Here is a 15318-nt window from a genome sequence, read left to right on the forward strand (position 1 = left end):
TAACATAAATAGATCAACAAATCTTAGTACAAGTACTATACCTTGTAAACTTTTGTCGATATTTATCTACAATCCTTTCAAGAGGCATAGTCACGATTTTGATCAGAAATTATTTTTCCAAATTTAATGTTTAAAATGCTTCAGTAAGGCAGTTCTAATATGCATTCAAAATTTGAGTGTCTTTCGCTGTGTTATAAGCGTGTTACAGAGCTAATAATTCTTTATAATGTAAACAAAGCTTTTGTTTACATTTTGAATATTGAAGTGAAAAATTCAATTTTGACCTTAAATGAATGTGTTAAACGTAAGGAACTGTTTATTTATGCTTAAAATGAACAAGAAGATAGACAAATCAGCTTGAAAAAATTAATTTTTACTGGTATATTGACCCTATGTAAAGAAAAACAGGACATGAGACTTGTTTACATAACAAAGAATTGTGAGCTCTGTATCTTGCTTATAGCTTAATGACCGACTCTCTAATTTCATTTGATTATTAGAAATGCATTTCTAAATCATTTTAGATAATGAAAACAGGAAAATACATACACCTTTAAAGCATGATCCGTATAATATTGCGACGGCTGCAGTTATGATCTTTCAACTTAAATATGCAAGTTACCTATACAAGCTTATCAAATCCGGGAAATATTTTAATCAGAAATTTGGACTAAGGAGATGTGACTTATCAAATTTAAAGTTTTTTGCAATTAGGTGTGGTTTTATTGTACTAGTTTATATCTTTTCAACCTTACAAAACACAAAAGAACCATTACTGAAATGGATTCAGTGAAACCTGAAAATAAATATTTTACTGTGACCAGCCTCCTGAACCACAAACAAAACTAAAGCAATAATAACAAATAAAGGAGACAGTAGACCTATCAACTTGGATGAGAAACTGTACACTTTTTCAAAGTTTTGATCAAAAGCAGAACAAACAACATGATATGCTTAATGCATGTATATAATACTTGACAATAATAACACAAATTCAGTTTTATAGTCAAAACATTCTTTGTGTGTATTCGTTTGGTTGCATGATTTGAGAGCTGCAAGAGTAATTCTTAGTTTGCTCGTTTGGAGTATGGATATCTCCAGTAGATCTATATGGTCTATGTTCCAAATAGCAGGTGGGTAAACAATGGAGATCTGCTTGAGATATTCAGGACCAGTTCTGAAGGTAGCAAACGATTAAGCCCAATTCATTTGTTCTAGAAAGGGCAATACTACACTGTTGATAAGTCCATGGATTTTTCTACACGTAATATCTGATTTTCTTAATATGACCTCTGACAAACTCGACCACGAAGAGGTTGTCTGCTGTGTCGGTGCACAAACCACATGGATAGCGAAAATCACAGTTGTCAATGTAGCGGAGGAACTGTCCATCCTGATCGATGATGTGGATACGGTGATTGCAATGGTCTGCTGTCAAAATTCGCCCCTGACTGTCTGTAGTGATACCAATAGGGTCAAATGACTCCTTCGAAAATCCATTAGCAGGGGGACCAGTGTATTTGAATCTGAGTTTACCAGCTTTAGTAACTACAACTATTGCCTTGGCTTTATTGTCTGCAACACATATATCTTGGTTTCTATTCTCACCTACATATAAAATGTAAGAACCATACGAATAGAGAGGCTGACCATTGTCATCAAATTGAATGCTTTGTTTCTCTGTAAATCCCGAGTAACGCGTCAATTTTGTTTCTTGTCTACCGTCACATGTCATGGTAATAAGGAAGTCACAAGAAGAGGTGATACAGACACGGAGGGGTTTCCACTCCTGAAGTCTGAACATTTCGTGTATTTCTTGCGGTTCCCTTTTCCACCATCTGCGTGGTCTTGAAACTTTTTGCATAGTTGTTTTCTTTACAAGATTCACAGTTTTATCTTTGGAATCAATGTAGATTAAATCTCCATCATTTGTCACAGCTATGTCGTAAGGCGTATTTCCAGATTTAGTTTTGATCGACTGTCGCAGATTTCCTTGGAGATCGTACAGTTTCATAATGTTACTATTACCTTGTGTCCATACTTCATTGTCGCTCAGACATGTGACATGGTTAAGATTTTCATAGCCTGTTTCCAAAGTTGTGATAATCTGTGAATCATACCTAATAGAAATTCCTGATGAGGATGGCATTGCAGAGGTTTGCATTGCTAAATCGCATTCTGTGGTAAAGCGAGACCCTGATAAGGAGCCAAAATGTTCAAAGAGTTGTTCAGTGTTTATTCTCTGAGGTATGAAACTTGGAACAGTAAATTTGAATTCAACGGGCAATCTTCTTAATTCAGCATTCCTAGATTTGTATGCAGACACATTGTAAACATCCTTGGATTCTAGCAATTCCTTCAAATCAGCGATGATCTGTGTTATTTCAGAAATAATAAGAGTGACATCATACTCCTGTTTATTTAGGGCATCTATATTTTTGTTTTGTATTTCGCTAACTTCAGATTTTTTCATGTTTATAATATTGTCAATTTCTTTATGCCAATCTGCTCCATGTTGGTGAACAGCTCTTATCAGATCTTTGGATTTTGTCTCAAGGTCATCATATTGAACTTTGATACTTGAGATAATGTCCTGATATTTTGGTAATAGGGATTGTTCGAACTCTTGCAAATCTCTTTGTAAGTTGTTTTTTTTTGCTATTAAACGCTTCAGTAATACCAAATGTATCGTGTCCTAGATGTTGACTAGATGATAAACAACAGGTGCAAATTGGAATGTCACATTGTTTGCAATATAGTTCATATCGTTCATCATGCAGTTCACATTGAATTTTGGCATGTGCTGTCAACTTACTATACGATGGAGACGATTTTCTTTGCTTAACTGGCACCACATTATGTTCTTTTGAATCGTCCGAGAGGTGTCTAACAGCACAACCTTTACAAATATTGATATGGCAAACTTCGCAATACAGAAGTGGGATAGGTGTGTCACACAGGTAACATCGGATGATATCCTCGATGTTGTGCAAAGAGTACATGGTCCCTGCAGATTATATACATGAGCGGTTGAAATAGAATCTGACAAAGTTTTAAGAAATCACATTTAACAGTGTACATTTCTGTAACATCAGATTAAAAACTTGGTTTATTTCCACCAAGGGATTAAAAACCATTACATGCATTAATGTTTATACCTGCACGAAGTTTCCTAAAATAATTGTGAAAAATATCAACTCTTTTTCTGCAAATATAGGTGGACATTAATCTAATTTCAATATTTAAACCTTTTAAATCTAAAGGTGGTACATCACACTTTGGAATATATATATATGTGCATGAAGGTTCACCTTGATACAGTGTATATTACATCTACCGAGTATGATTCCCTCTATTTCTTACTAAAACTAAAGTTAATTCATAGCTTTATAGAAACACCTAGACTGAAATCTACACGCCCCGTTTATCGATTGGTCAAAACCCACAGTGACCTAAGAAAAATCACTGACTGCATAAAAAAATCATGATAATGTCAGACTCAAATTCCCATATGAGACGATTTGGCTGTTTCTTTTAGTTAACGTACTGATGTATATAAACAGTAATTTAGTGAATTTTACTTACTTTTTACAATCATTTTTTTAATTCGATGATTAATGCGGGTTATGAAGGTAGTGATCATTGCATAAAGAATTTCATTAGTCAATAACGTTTTCGGGTTGGATGTATGTATTTTTTTCTGCAACGCCGCCACCTTCATATCCTGCATGAATCACCAAACAAAGCATTTTGTCATTTAATGACAGGAATGTGAAAATTTAAAATTAACGCCAGTTCCATTGCTTTTGCTTTAACGACATGTTTGATATAAAGACTTTGAATAATAAAATGTTGTAACTTTAATTTTGTACTCCGAGAGAAAAAAAGAGTATTGATTTTCCCGTTCCATCTTAATTACAGGGCAAATAACAAAAAAGATTTGGTAAGGAAATCTTGTATCAACATTCAGAGCGGTCGAACTAAAAGTCAACATATTTTATCAACCAATGAACATTTGAAATATGGTTTTATAAATAAAAGATTTACAATATACATGTACAGACCTATGCATTCCGTGGCAATCTCTCTTTTCGGTACATTGTCTGCGTACTGGTTGAGTGTGTCAGATCCAGATGACTTTATACTGTATCTGCTTTGACTAGATGGATTATTTTAGGGCCTTTATCTGAGTTGCTATAGATTACATTTGGTTCTTTTTCCCTATAATCAGTGGGTTGCAGTCCTACATAAATATAGTTATCTTTATTATTTGAGAAAATAGATAATCATCTATTTCAATGAAACGCGTGTCAAATTTATCAGAAAAATAAACGTGTATTATTCATAAATTTTAAGAAATGATTAAAGCAACTGGCTAGAAATTCACAGACACACAAATAAAAATTCCTTAAGAAATCTAATACAGCTCTTTGAATTATGCGCAGTAATTTTGTTTAATGTTAAGTTTTAAACAAATCCCTTTTATTTTTTAAATTTGTTATACGATATAACTTATCTAGTCTAGTATATAAAAAATGGTACAATTTAACTCCTACAGTCTCGTATCATCATTTTTCGGAAACTGATAAAAGGAAGTTCGTAAGTACACAAAAGCACACTCGGTCCACGCACGAAGAAATCAGTCTTACTCTGTAAGGGTTCTATTCCCAATGTTTGATTACTCTAAAATAGTTACCATTTGTCTATATTTGGAAGTGGTAAAACAGAAATACTTTCTTTAATTGTTTTTATCTTAAATCTAAAATGTCTAAATATTAAATAAATGTATGCGTCAATTGTATGAATGATTTCATTTCAGGTAACCTTCTCATCATTATCAGTGTCATTCATCTTTATATAGTAACGTTAGAAAACTGAACCATGAATCCTTTTATTTATTATGTACGAGGAGTAACAACCACGTGACATCTTTAATCATAAACTTTACATTGTATGAACTGTTGTAACCTTTGTCAACAATATTAGTTGTTCTTATCTATAAGAAAAAAATATTGGTCAAGGTGAGGTTGAATAGTAGAAGTTTATAGCTTCTTCATTTTATATTCGTTTTTCTCTGATATAATGGTGAATGTCAAAAGAGCTGTTAAAAATTTTTTTGTAGGGCTTTTTAGCTCACGTGAGCTGAAAATTCAAGTGAGTTTTTCTGATCACATGATGTCTGACGTCCATCTGTCCGTTAACACTTCACATTTTCAACATCTTCTCTAAAACCACGCTGCCAATTTCAACTAAACACTAAGCATCCCTAGGTAAAGAAGATTCTGAGTTGTAAAATTAAAGACCGCGCCCTTTTTCAAGATAAGATAATGAGAAATAATTGAAATTTCATTTTAGAAACTTTCACTAAACTTATCAGGAACCATTTGACCATGAAATCTGTAACTTATGTGGAGCATTCCCAGGAAGTTAAGATTCAAAGTAGTTAAAATCATGACCCCTGTGGATAGGATGGGGCTACAACTGGGAGAGGGGTCGAATTTTTACATAGGAATATAGAGATTTAACCTTAATTTTTTTTTCCTCAAAAACCAATCTCCCAGGAAAGCTGAAAGTTACGTGAAAGCATCCTCAGATAGTGTAGATTCAAAATTGTACAAATTATGACCCCCGGTTTAGGGTGGGTTCACAATGGGGGGGGGGGGCAAATTTTTACATAATATCTAGAGTCAATCTTTAATAATTTTATTCAGTCAGGAAGGCTGAATCTTGTGTGGAAGCATCCTCGGGTAAGGTAGATTCAAGTTTGTTCAAATCATGATCCCCGGGGGTTAGGATGTGGTCACAACGGGGGGGGGGGGGGGGCAAACTTTTACATAGAAATATGTACATGTATAAAAAAAAATATTTTAAAAACTTCTAAAAACTATTTACCTAGAAAAGCTGTAACTTCAGTGAAAGCAAACTTAGGTAGATTAAAAAAAAATTAAAATTCATAGTCTTGAGGAGTAGGCTGGGGCCACACTGGAGATCCAATTTTACAAAGGAAAACATTTTAATTCACAAAAACTAAAATGTTAAAACATATGGTTTTACTTATATGCAAGCATTTTGACAAATTACTGATTCTTTCAAATTGTCAAATTGTTAGACTTTAGCCCCTGGATGATTCTTTGGTCTCACATGGGGTTCAGAATTTGATGTATGTATATATTTTAAATATAAACAATTTATTAGGATCAAACTGCAATGCTCAGCATGTGATATGACTATAAAATCATCCTGTTAGAAAAGGGACTTGATTATAAACATAAGAATATCCAGGGGAAAATGGATTTTTATTCATACAGGATCTGCGTATACTACATTTAAAGATGTTTCGTGTTATGGCTTCATTAATATTTATAGTGCAGTGATCGGACAATTATATTTTGTCGAATAATGTAACTGAGTTCCCAGATCGCCGCGGGTTCGCAAACTTAGATCTGAGTGTTACATGTACATTAAACGGCTCTAATGGCTTAAACAATGACAACCTTTAACTTACTGTGGCCTCCCCTCCCCTCTCCGATATAACAATTAAGAGGGATGTATGGTCGTGGCCATTTTAAGGCTATATTTTCCTCCACAAGTATCATATGTCAAAGTTGAAGGCAGATCTGATGGTTAATTTGCTAGTCACCCAACCTTTTAATGTTTATAAAGTGCAAAGTACATTTGATGTTATGCATACTGTGCAATATCCCTGTATTGCTCAAAATGATACACAATTTGATAATTGTTCGTATACTTTTGATGTATAAATTTATCTCCTTTTGATATTTGCTTTAGTTTTAAAACTTTAGCCAATATCAAATTTCCATACCGTAAATGTAATTTTGTAACTTCATCATACATGATAAAAACAATTTCCGTATGTGAAATGATACTATGATGAAAATTAACATTAAAAGTTCTCGATTATAAAGGAAAGTGGTGATCTAATACAAATCATTTTTTTCGTATATAAGATTGAATGTAATCAATGACAAAAGATATTTTTAAAAATATACTAATTAAAGAAATCCGTTTTCTTTTGTAGCGTGGATTCTTGATAAATACACCCCACCTCCTCATCTAACCTCATCATGCCCGCTGACACATAAGGCCCGGATACACTGCCTCCACCTGTCCCTGTCTTTGGTTGCTGCCCTCGCTGACGCCCAGCTATTCCACCCAACCTGTGATCTCTCTTGCTCTGTGGTTCTGCGCCATGTTGTTTTTGGTCGGCCTCCTTTCCTTCTTCCTTCTGGATGCGATGTCAGCGCGGTTGTACAAATTCTGTTGTTCTGCATTCTTAGGACATTGCCAATCCAATTTCATTTCCTCATATAAGTATAATTTAATTTTAGTAATGCAACCCACACAGGATGAATGACCATCTTTAAGTTCTCCTAAAAAGATAGCTTAAAGGTAGCTTAAAGACGATCTTGAAGCTACTTTTAAGCTACATGTGTTGCTTAAAGGTTGCTTAAAGCGTAAAGATGGCTTAAAGGGAGCTTAAAGGCTATCTTTAACCCACCTTTAAGCTATCTTTAAGCCACCTTTAAGCCATTAAAACATCTTTTAATTTAATATTGTGCCAAATTTATCAACAAAATGTATTAACTTTATGATAGAAAAGGTATTAAAAACGGTTTTGTTCTAGAAAATAAAATGAAAAAAAAATAAGAACGCCCAAGACGAGGATTGACTCCGGTACCCGTCGTTTACCACCATCACCTCACTCCATCTACGCCACGGCAACTTATATCTTTTGGGTGGTTTTTATATCCTATGAATTGAATCAATGTATTGAGTGGTGTGTATGAATTTCCATTCAGTTTGTAACAATCAATTATATCTAATTTATAAATTACATGCATGCTTGTATTAAGAATGAAATACGGAACTTGGTCTTCAGTGAAAAAAAATAAATCATACCTAAATGGAAACCATTAGGCTTACTAGTACATAGTTAACGAATTTAAACCGAGTAGATATACGTTCATCTAATGCATAGCTAAATGAAATGCAAAGAAAAATCTTTTATTAAATTATTGAAACTATTAGGGTATTAGTTCTACTCAATTTCCCGGTTTTCATGATCTCGGCGCCGTTCCAGTAGGTATAATTTTAATAATATTGATTATTATACATTTACAACAGATCTAGAATAACACATGAAATGATATATGTATAAATATTTAACTGTATACAGGATTTTTAAACTTTCAATTCTATATCATTTAATATTTATTCGTTTGATGAGATATCGCCGCTTCTGATTGGTCGAAAAAATTCTTTGATACCTGCATCAATAAAATTTTGCCGGATCTACTTTTTTCAACTGTTCTGATCTAACACTATTTATAGAACGGGAATTTCCAAGATAAACACTGTCAAGAAAATGTAAAGTTGTGTCTGTTTTATTGTCAGCAAACAAAATGCAACCTTGTGAATATAAAAAATTGAAAGTTTAACCTTCAAAAATAAACAAAACACATTATTTGATTCACGAAATAGAAAATTTAGCGTCTTCTCACGATTTCGTCTGCTTGAGATCAATCAACATTTACAGCGAGGATGGCTGTTCCTTTTCCAGGAATATTATAACGAACATATAGGCCTATAAACTTTCACGGTAACACTGCTGTTCAAATTTGGTAACGATAATTTTTAAATTTACACACGTACATGATCGGTCATCAGAATAAGCGTGGTAAAGAAAAGCTATGAGTGATCATGGTGATGCATCAACTCCTTCTGCGCATTCCAAGCAGCTGATATACCATTTAAGTACATCACTGGCTATCTAGTTACCACAACGTTTACAAAAGTCGCTTATACATACTATTCTCTGTCGACATATCAGCTATGTTCATCCACGATCGCCTTTCCTTGGATGGTTATGTCCAGTTGCATATTCCAGCTATCTCACATGAAAACTAGTTTTATTACGAGGTTTTCTGCACAGTGAATAATATCACAAGCTATCGCATGTATTTTCCTTTCGTTTTCAATTCAGCAGGTTCAGATTTTAACTCACTATTTGTGTTTAATCCTTTAATTCAGCTCAATAGCTCTGCATCAGCTGAAGGCGCATCCATTTTGAATATAATTGTTGCTGTTGTTGTTTTGTATTCATACGCGCCGCTTCATTTACATTATTTACATTTTTGATCAATGACACATCACATTTTTTTATTTGAAAATGTTTTATTAAATGATAAGAAATGAAGATAATAATTTTTCTATTGATCGACGTATCAAAGAAAAAATTGACCGGAAAACTTTTTCATCAATGCGCTACGCGCATTGATGAAGTTTTCCGGTCAATTTTTTCTTTGATACGTCGATCAATAGAAAAATTATTATCTTCATTTCTTAAAACAAACAATATTACCGGATATGTGACATATTTACCCTTATACATATATTTAAATAATTAACCGCCATTTATGATCACCGGTACAGTAATTAATTAGCCTCTAGATTTTACTCTTACATACATGTATTTTTAATTTCTGGACGAAAGATTTTTAAAACTCAGAGTTAGGAAATGATACTTTGAAAATGAATTACAAACCTACATACTAAGATATCAACGTCTTTAGAAACCCTGACGTGCACCTGGGCACACGACACACCTGTTGTGTACATCTTGTATATTCTGTGTTAGTTCCAGGGGTTTTCTTAAGTAGACAATCAATAGACTCTAATTAGATAATACACACAAACGAACAAAACTATGTTTAGACAAACAAAGCAGTAATATCCTGCCCGATGTAACAAATGCAGTTGAGAGTCTTTCCATGTTTATCATGTATCTAGCAGATCTAGATTTAGACCTAGAAATAAATAAAATTGAAAAAAATACATATCTTAAACCTTTTAATTAAATAAATTATGCATTATTGGTTCATATTTTTTTAAATTTTGTTTAATAACCGGATGGAGAGAGAGAGAGAATGAATTCACCGATTAATTTATAATATAAAACAAACATACTTTAATATAATTTCATGCGCAGATGACTGCGCTCACCCCTACAATAATTTTGAAACCCCCAAAAAAAGAAATCATAAAGAATTTTATATCGGCAACCTGTGCCCATTTGAGCGGTGTTGATGATAGCGATCTGTGTTTAATGGAGCGACAATTAAAACCGCCTGGAACACCCCCCCCCCTTCCTTGGAAATTATAGCATCACTCGGATCACCTCCTCCCATCCCTATAAAAGAGCTTTTGCATTTCATATATGTTTACAAGATGAATCTGTTGACTTGACTTAAAGGGAACTTAAAGATGCTGTGAAGACAACTTAAAGGGAGCGTAAATGCCACTTAAATATGCTAAAAGGTCAACCTTTTGTTAGTAACAGCAGCTGCCATAAACATCTTACATTCACATTCAAAATATCTCACACTTCCACGAATAAAATGATCGACTATAGTACTTTTCAGTATCTCCATTGAAAAAGCAGATCACTGTCTCTGTACATAAGTATTTCAAGAATTCGTCAATGAGAATGTGCTGGTACTTAAGGACCACATGCCATCTATTTTTCTATATTTTCAAAGAATTTCTAAAGGATTATAAAAAAGGTAAGTCTTATAATTAAAGCAATGACCTCAATCATGGAGGAGATGTAAGCGTTTTCAGAAAATTACATTTCTACTGCATCTGGAGCACTTTCATATCTCTAAAGAATTTCCATGTATAACTTTGTGATGAATGCCAATCAAAAACAAATTGTTCGTTCGTTTATGTGTTATACTTGATTTTTTTCACCCGACCCAAGTTTCTTTCAACCACAAAAAGATTGTCTCTGGAGTCCACACATAAACCCCATGGACAGTTTAGATCACAATTTTTAATAAAGCGAAGGAATTCGCCGTTGCTATCCAAAATACAAATGCAATTGTTGTTACAGTCCGATGTTAAAATCCGTTCCTGGTTGTCTGTAGCGATTCCGACTGGTTTAAATGATTCTTTGGCATTCGACGAGCCAGTGTATTTAAATCTGAATTTACCTGCTTGATTAACCACTACTACTGCACCGGCACAATAGTCACTCACACAGACATCTTGGTTTTTGTTTTCACAAATGTATTTGATGTAGGAAATTGGTAAATAGAGAGGTTTGCCTTTGTCATCAAATTGAATGCTTTGTTTCACTATGGAGCCGGAATAGCGTACGATTTTTACTTGTCTTCGATCATTACTTCTCATCATAAATGTCATCAGAGGAGGTAATACACAATCTAATAGGTCCCCAGCCTCGGAGTGTGATAATTTTCTGTATTTCTGATTCGCGTATTAAGTTCACGCTTCTATTACTGAAATCAGTGTAAATAAGATCTTTACTTTTCGTCACTGCAATGTCCCACGGCATGTTCTCTGACTTGGATTTGATTGACTTTAATTGTTCACCTTGAAGGTTGTAAAGTTTCATGATGTTAATATTGCCGCATAGCAAAATTTCTTCATCACTCACACAAGTCACACAAAAGAGATATCTATAATCTGTGCTTATAGAGGTAATGACCTCGACTTCATCTACAGGTTCGCTGTCTGAGAGAGAGGACATATACCCAGGGATATCCATTTTGTACTCCTGCTCTTCTTTGGTAACGGAAATTGTTAAATTAGGAGAGTCTAACACTTCAAAGAGTTGTGTGGTGTTGATTTTTGGAAGACAACCACTTTGAAAGGTAACTTTAAGTTTAGGAGGCAGTTTCTTAAATCCATCAATCCTTGATTTGTACGCAGAAACAAGGTAAACATCGCTTGATTCCTGTAAGTTCTTTAGATCAACAATATTTTGTTTGATATAAGATAAACTATATGCAATTTCATCCTCACGCTCAGTAAGAACAGTTAAAAGTACGTTTTTTGTTTCACTGATTTCTGTTTTCTTCCTGCTGATTATTGAATCAATTTCTCTGTGCAAATCATCTCCCCATTTCTCAACATTTGTTATCAATTCCCTGGAATTTATTTCAAGACCAGCTTTCTGATATTTGGTATTCAATGCCATATCCTGATATATTGGATAAATGAATTTATCTAATTCCTGTAAATCTTTTTGTAAAGTTTCTTTCTTGATATTAAACACTTTCATAATATCACATGCTTTATGTCCTAAATGTTCATTTGATGAAATACAATGTGCACAAATTGGATTATCACATTTTTCACAGTGGAGTTCGCACTGTTTATTTGTATGCGTCGGGCATTTAGGGTAATTAATTGTCGTTCGTCTCTTTTTAATTGGCACCACTTTATGGTCTCTAGAATCATCTAGAAGATGTTCTCCAGCACATATCTTGCAAAGGTTTATGCGACAGAAGTCACATGATAGTGGTGGGAAATGTGATTCACATAACTGACATTGTAAGATGTCTTGAGCACTAATCTGTGGATCCATGATCTTTCAAATTTTTATGAAAAGCTGGCAAAGCAAACCCTGAAAACGGATAAGTTATTCAAATAAATGTTTGTGAAATCGGAATCTATACATGTATTAGGTGAGCATGCTAACTCATTTTGGTACAGTAATATTTTACTATCAGTTTCAATTACAATCTGTTGACTTGGATCTTCGGTAGCCAAGAGGTTTCGGTCCACTCCGCTTAAATTGGCTGGGGAAGATGGTTGACTTGTGTACCGACTGTAATTTTTTATCTATTTGAACTGGTTTGAAAGAAATGTCAGTGGACAAATGTAAGCAAAATTATACCAAACTGACTAAGACTTGGGAGATTTGGGGGGAAATAGCCAACTATATATATATATATATATATATATATATATATATATATATATATATATATATATATATATATATATATATATATATATATATATATATATATATATATAAACACACACACACACACATATGTATCTCAAAGATTTAACGTCCCTAGGAGAAGAGTCTCCATAATTAATAGACCTAATATTAAGTCTATTAATTATGGAGACTCTTCTCCTAGGGACGTTGAAGATATATAAATATATATATATGGTTGGCTATTCCCTCCAAATCTCCCAATTCTTAGACAGTTTGTTAAACGTGAAGATTTCCTCATATCTACTCTTCCTCACAAAACTGTGCCAACGATACAAAAAAGGGATCAAAGTTTTTCTGTTTATTTTTGAAAATCGATTAGAAACCAACTATTACAAATTTTTTTTGGAACTAAAATGTGAACAATTTTGAGATAAACAATAAACTAGTATACAGTAACTTCAGATATAAATTAACCATAAAATTGACTGAAAACATTCGATACCAAAGCGCATTGAAAGTACTCAAGACAACTGCAAACTTATGGATTGGTTATGTTAAACTATTATACACGTTACCTTATAACTATCCAACATGGCTGACATTTCTATATTCTATTTATATCTAGATGGGTCTACGTGTATAAAATCAATAACAAGTACATTATCGGCCGCTTACCTTTATATTTTAAATTTTAAATGACTGAGTGACGTGCATGTGTATTATAAGTATTAATAAGTCAATCAAAGCGTTCATGTCATGCATAAAGTCAAAATTTTTTGTCGATTGATCATGGATATAGATATTTGAAGAGAAAAATGCGCGATAATAAATTCTTTTACTAATTAACAATTTTAAATTGTCAGTGAGTATATTGTCATGGACTTGACAATTTAAGATTGTCAATTAGTAAAAGACAGTAAAGATCAATTCATCAAACGTGGTGCCGTTTGGAAAGAAATATTTTCTATCCATCGAAAAGGTGGGATATTGCAAACATGTTGTTACTAGCATATATATTGATTAGTTCGTTAATACAACGTTAAAGAATTAATTTAGGTTACAAAATTTAAATTAATATTTTTTTTTTACAGATAAAGCGTTTAACCCCCCCCCCCCCCCCCCCACACACACACATCTGCAGTAAGTTTTGGTTAAAATATACTTCTTACTTACCTTGAGTACATTTCCTTAGGTATTATTAAAACAAAACATTGCCAATTCTTCAGGCAATTCCAATACAAAGAACAGGGGCGTACAAGGCGTTGTATATCCCCCACTCGGAGCAATGAAGACGAAAGAAGTTCAAGTTAGAATATTAATTTTTGACTTGTATGCATTGTTTTCATTATGAATTACACGATGGAAGTCAATATTGTGATTTCATTCTATTAACACGACAGGTATAGGTTTCAAAACTATAAGCTGCATGTACATCGCTTTTTGCCTAAATCTTGAACCATTCACTGTTCTTAATTGCAAAAGTAGGTATGAATGGGTCCTGACTCCATCCTAAAAGTACTTTTATTCAAAGAATTAGTATATATTGAGTTTTATTATTGATTTATTAAAATAGAGTCTAGACCCATAATGGGTAAAATTTGTGATTTCACCAAACACATTTTACTTAATTAATAATTGTCAAAGAGTTTAATTTATTCACACGTACTTTAGCCACGGTGTGTGAACGTAGCTCACTGTGATAAGCGGAGGCTCGTAGTCCCTCCTTCTCCATGGAGAGGGTGTTCGAATCGTATAGACGGAGTTTTATTTTTAATTCATTTGCTTTTAAGTAAAACATGTTTTGCTTTTTTATTGGATTATTATGAAAGAAAATATTTAATACCATTTATATAAAGACAACAATTACGTAATGTTCATAATCTGTACACATAATGTCGGATAAAAATAGTGCTAGCATTGATATGAGATCATGCTGTAATACTTAGAGAGCATCAAATAAAACAAAGGAGATAAGTAACAAGTGCATGTATTATTGTATATTATGTATTTGTAAGAGAATGCAGTTCCATTTTATACATGTACATATACTGATGCACAGTTTCAAATATAAAGATTTTTTATATGTTCATATGCCATTTCAAAATCCAGGGTACGGGGGATTTGTCATGCCTTGTACGCTCTTGTCCTTAAAAAAGCAAGTTGCAAGAAATATAAAATCATGAAAGGCTACTTGATCAGATAACGTTATCTGCAATAGTCAGTTGTGTTGAATTTGATTTTTTTTCTTTACGTAGATGTCAGTGAAATCATGTCTGTATAGTGATCTTTTTACGTTTTTATACAAAGTAGAAGACTAAACACAATTTTTGGAAGAGTAAAATTAAAACCTACCAACTCCAATGATCAAATGTTCTGTCATCACCAACGTTCATATAACAGTGAAAAAGAAAGATATCACAATAAATTAGTATTCTATTAATCAAGATAATACTATAGAAAAATTCTTTCCCCTTTCCTTTCCCTTTTTTCGATGGAGAAGAAATCCGGAATATACAACGCTATCGTTTCGAATTTTATTCCTT

General features: G+C 33.2%; 2 protein-coding genes across 2 annotated transcripts; both read right to left on the reverse strand.

Annotated features, from left to right (window-relative positions):
- Window positions 1-854: 854 nt before the first annotated feature.
- On the reverse strand, window positions 855-2786 carry LOC128163874 (uncharacterized). Its single transcript, XM_052827551.1, has one exon. It carries the CDS (start codon window positions 2471-2473, stop codon window positions 1259-1261), a length of 1215 nt encoding a protein of 404 aa, XP_052683511.1. The 5' UTR covers window positions 2474-2786; the 3' UTR covers window positions 855-1258.
- Window positions 2787-9989: 7203 nt separating this feature from the next.
- LOC128163889 (E3 ubiquitin-protein ligase TRIM36-like) lies at window positions 9990-13413 on the reverse strand. Its single transcript, XM_052827570.1, has 2 exons — window positions 13351-13413; window positions 9990-12448 (listed from the first exon to the last, which is right to left on the reverse strand). Exon 2 carries the CDS (start codon window positions 12407-12409, stop codon window positions 11201-11203), a length of 1209 nt encoding a protein of 402 aa, XP_052683530.1. The 5' UTR covers window positions 12410-12448; window positions 13351-13413; the 3' UTR covers window positions 9990-11200.
- Between the last annotated feature and the right edge of the window lie 1905 nt (window positions 13414-15318).

The sequence above is a fragment of the Crassostrea angulata genome, chromosome 9 (genome assembly GCF_025612915.1).
Source record: "Crassostrea angulata isolate pt1a10 chromosome 9, ASM2561291v2, whole genome shotgun sequence".
NCBI lineage: Eukaryota > Metazoa > Mollusca > Bivalvia > Ostreida > Ostreidae > Magallana > Magallana angulata.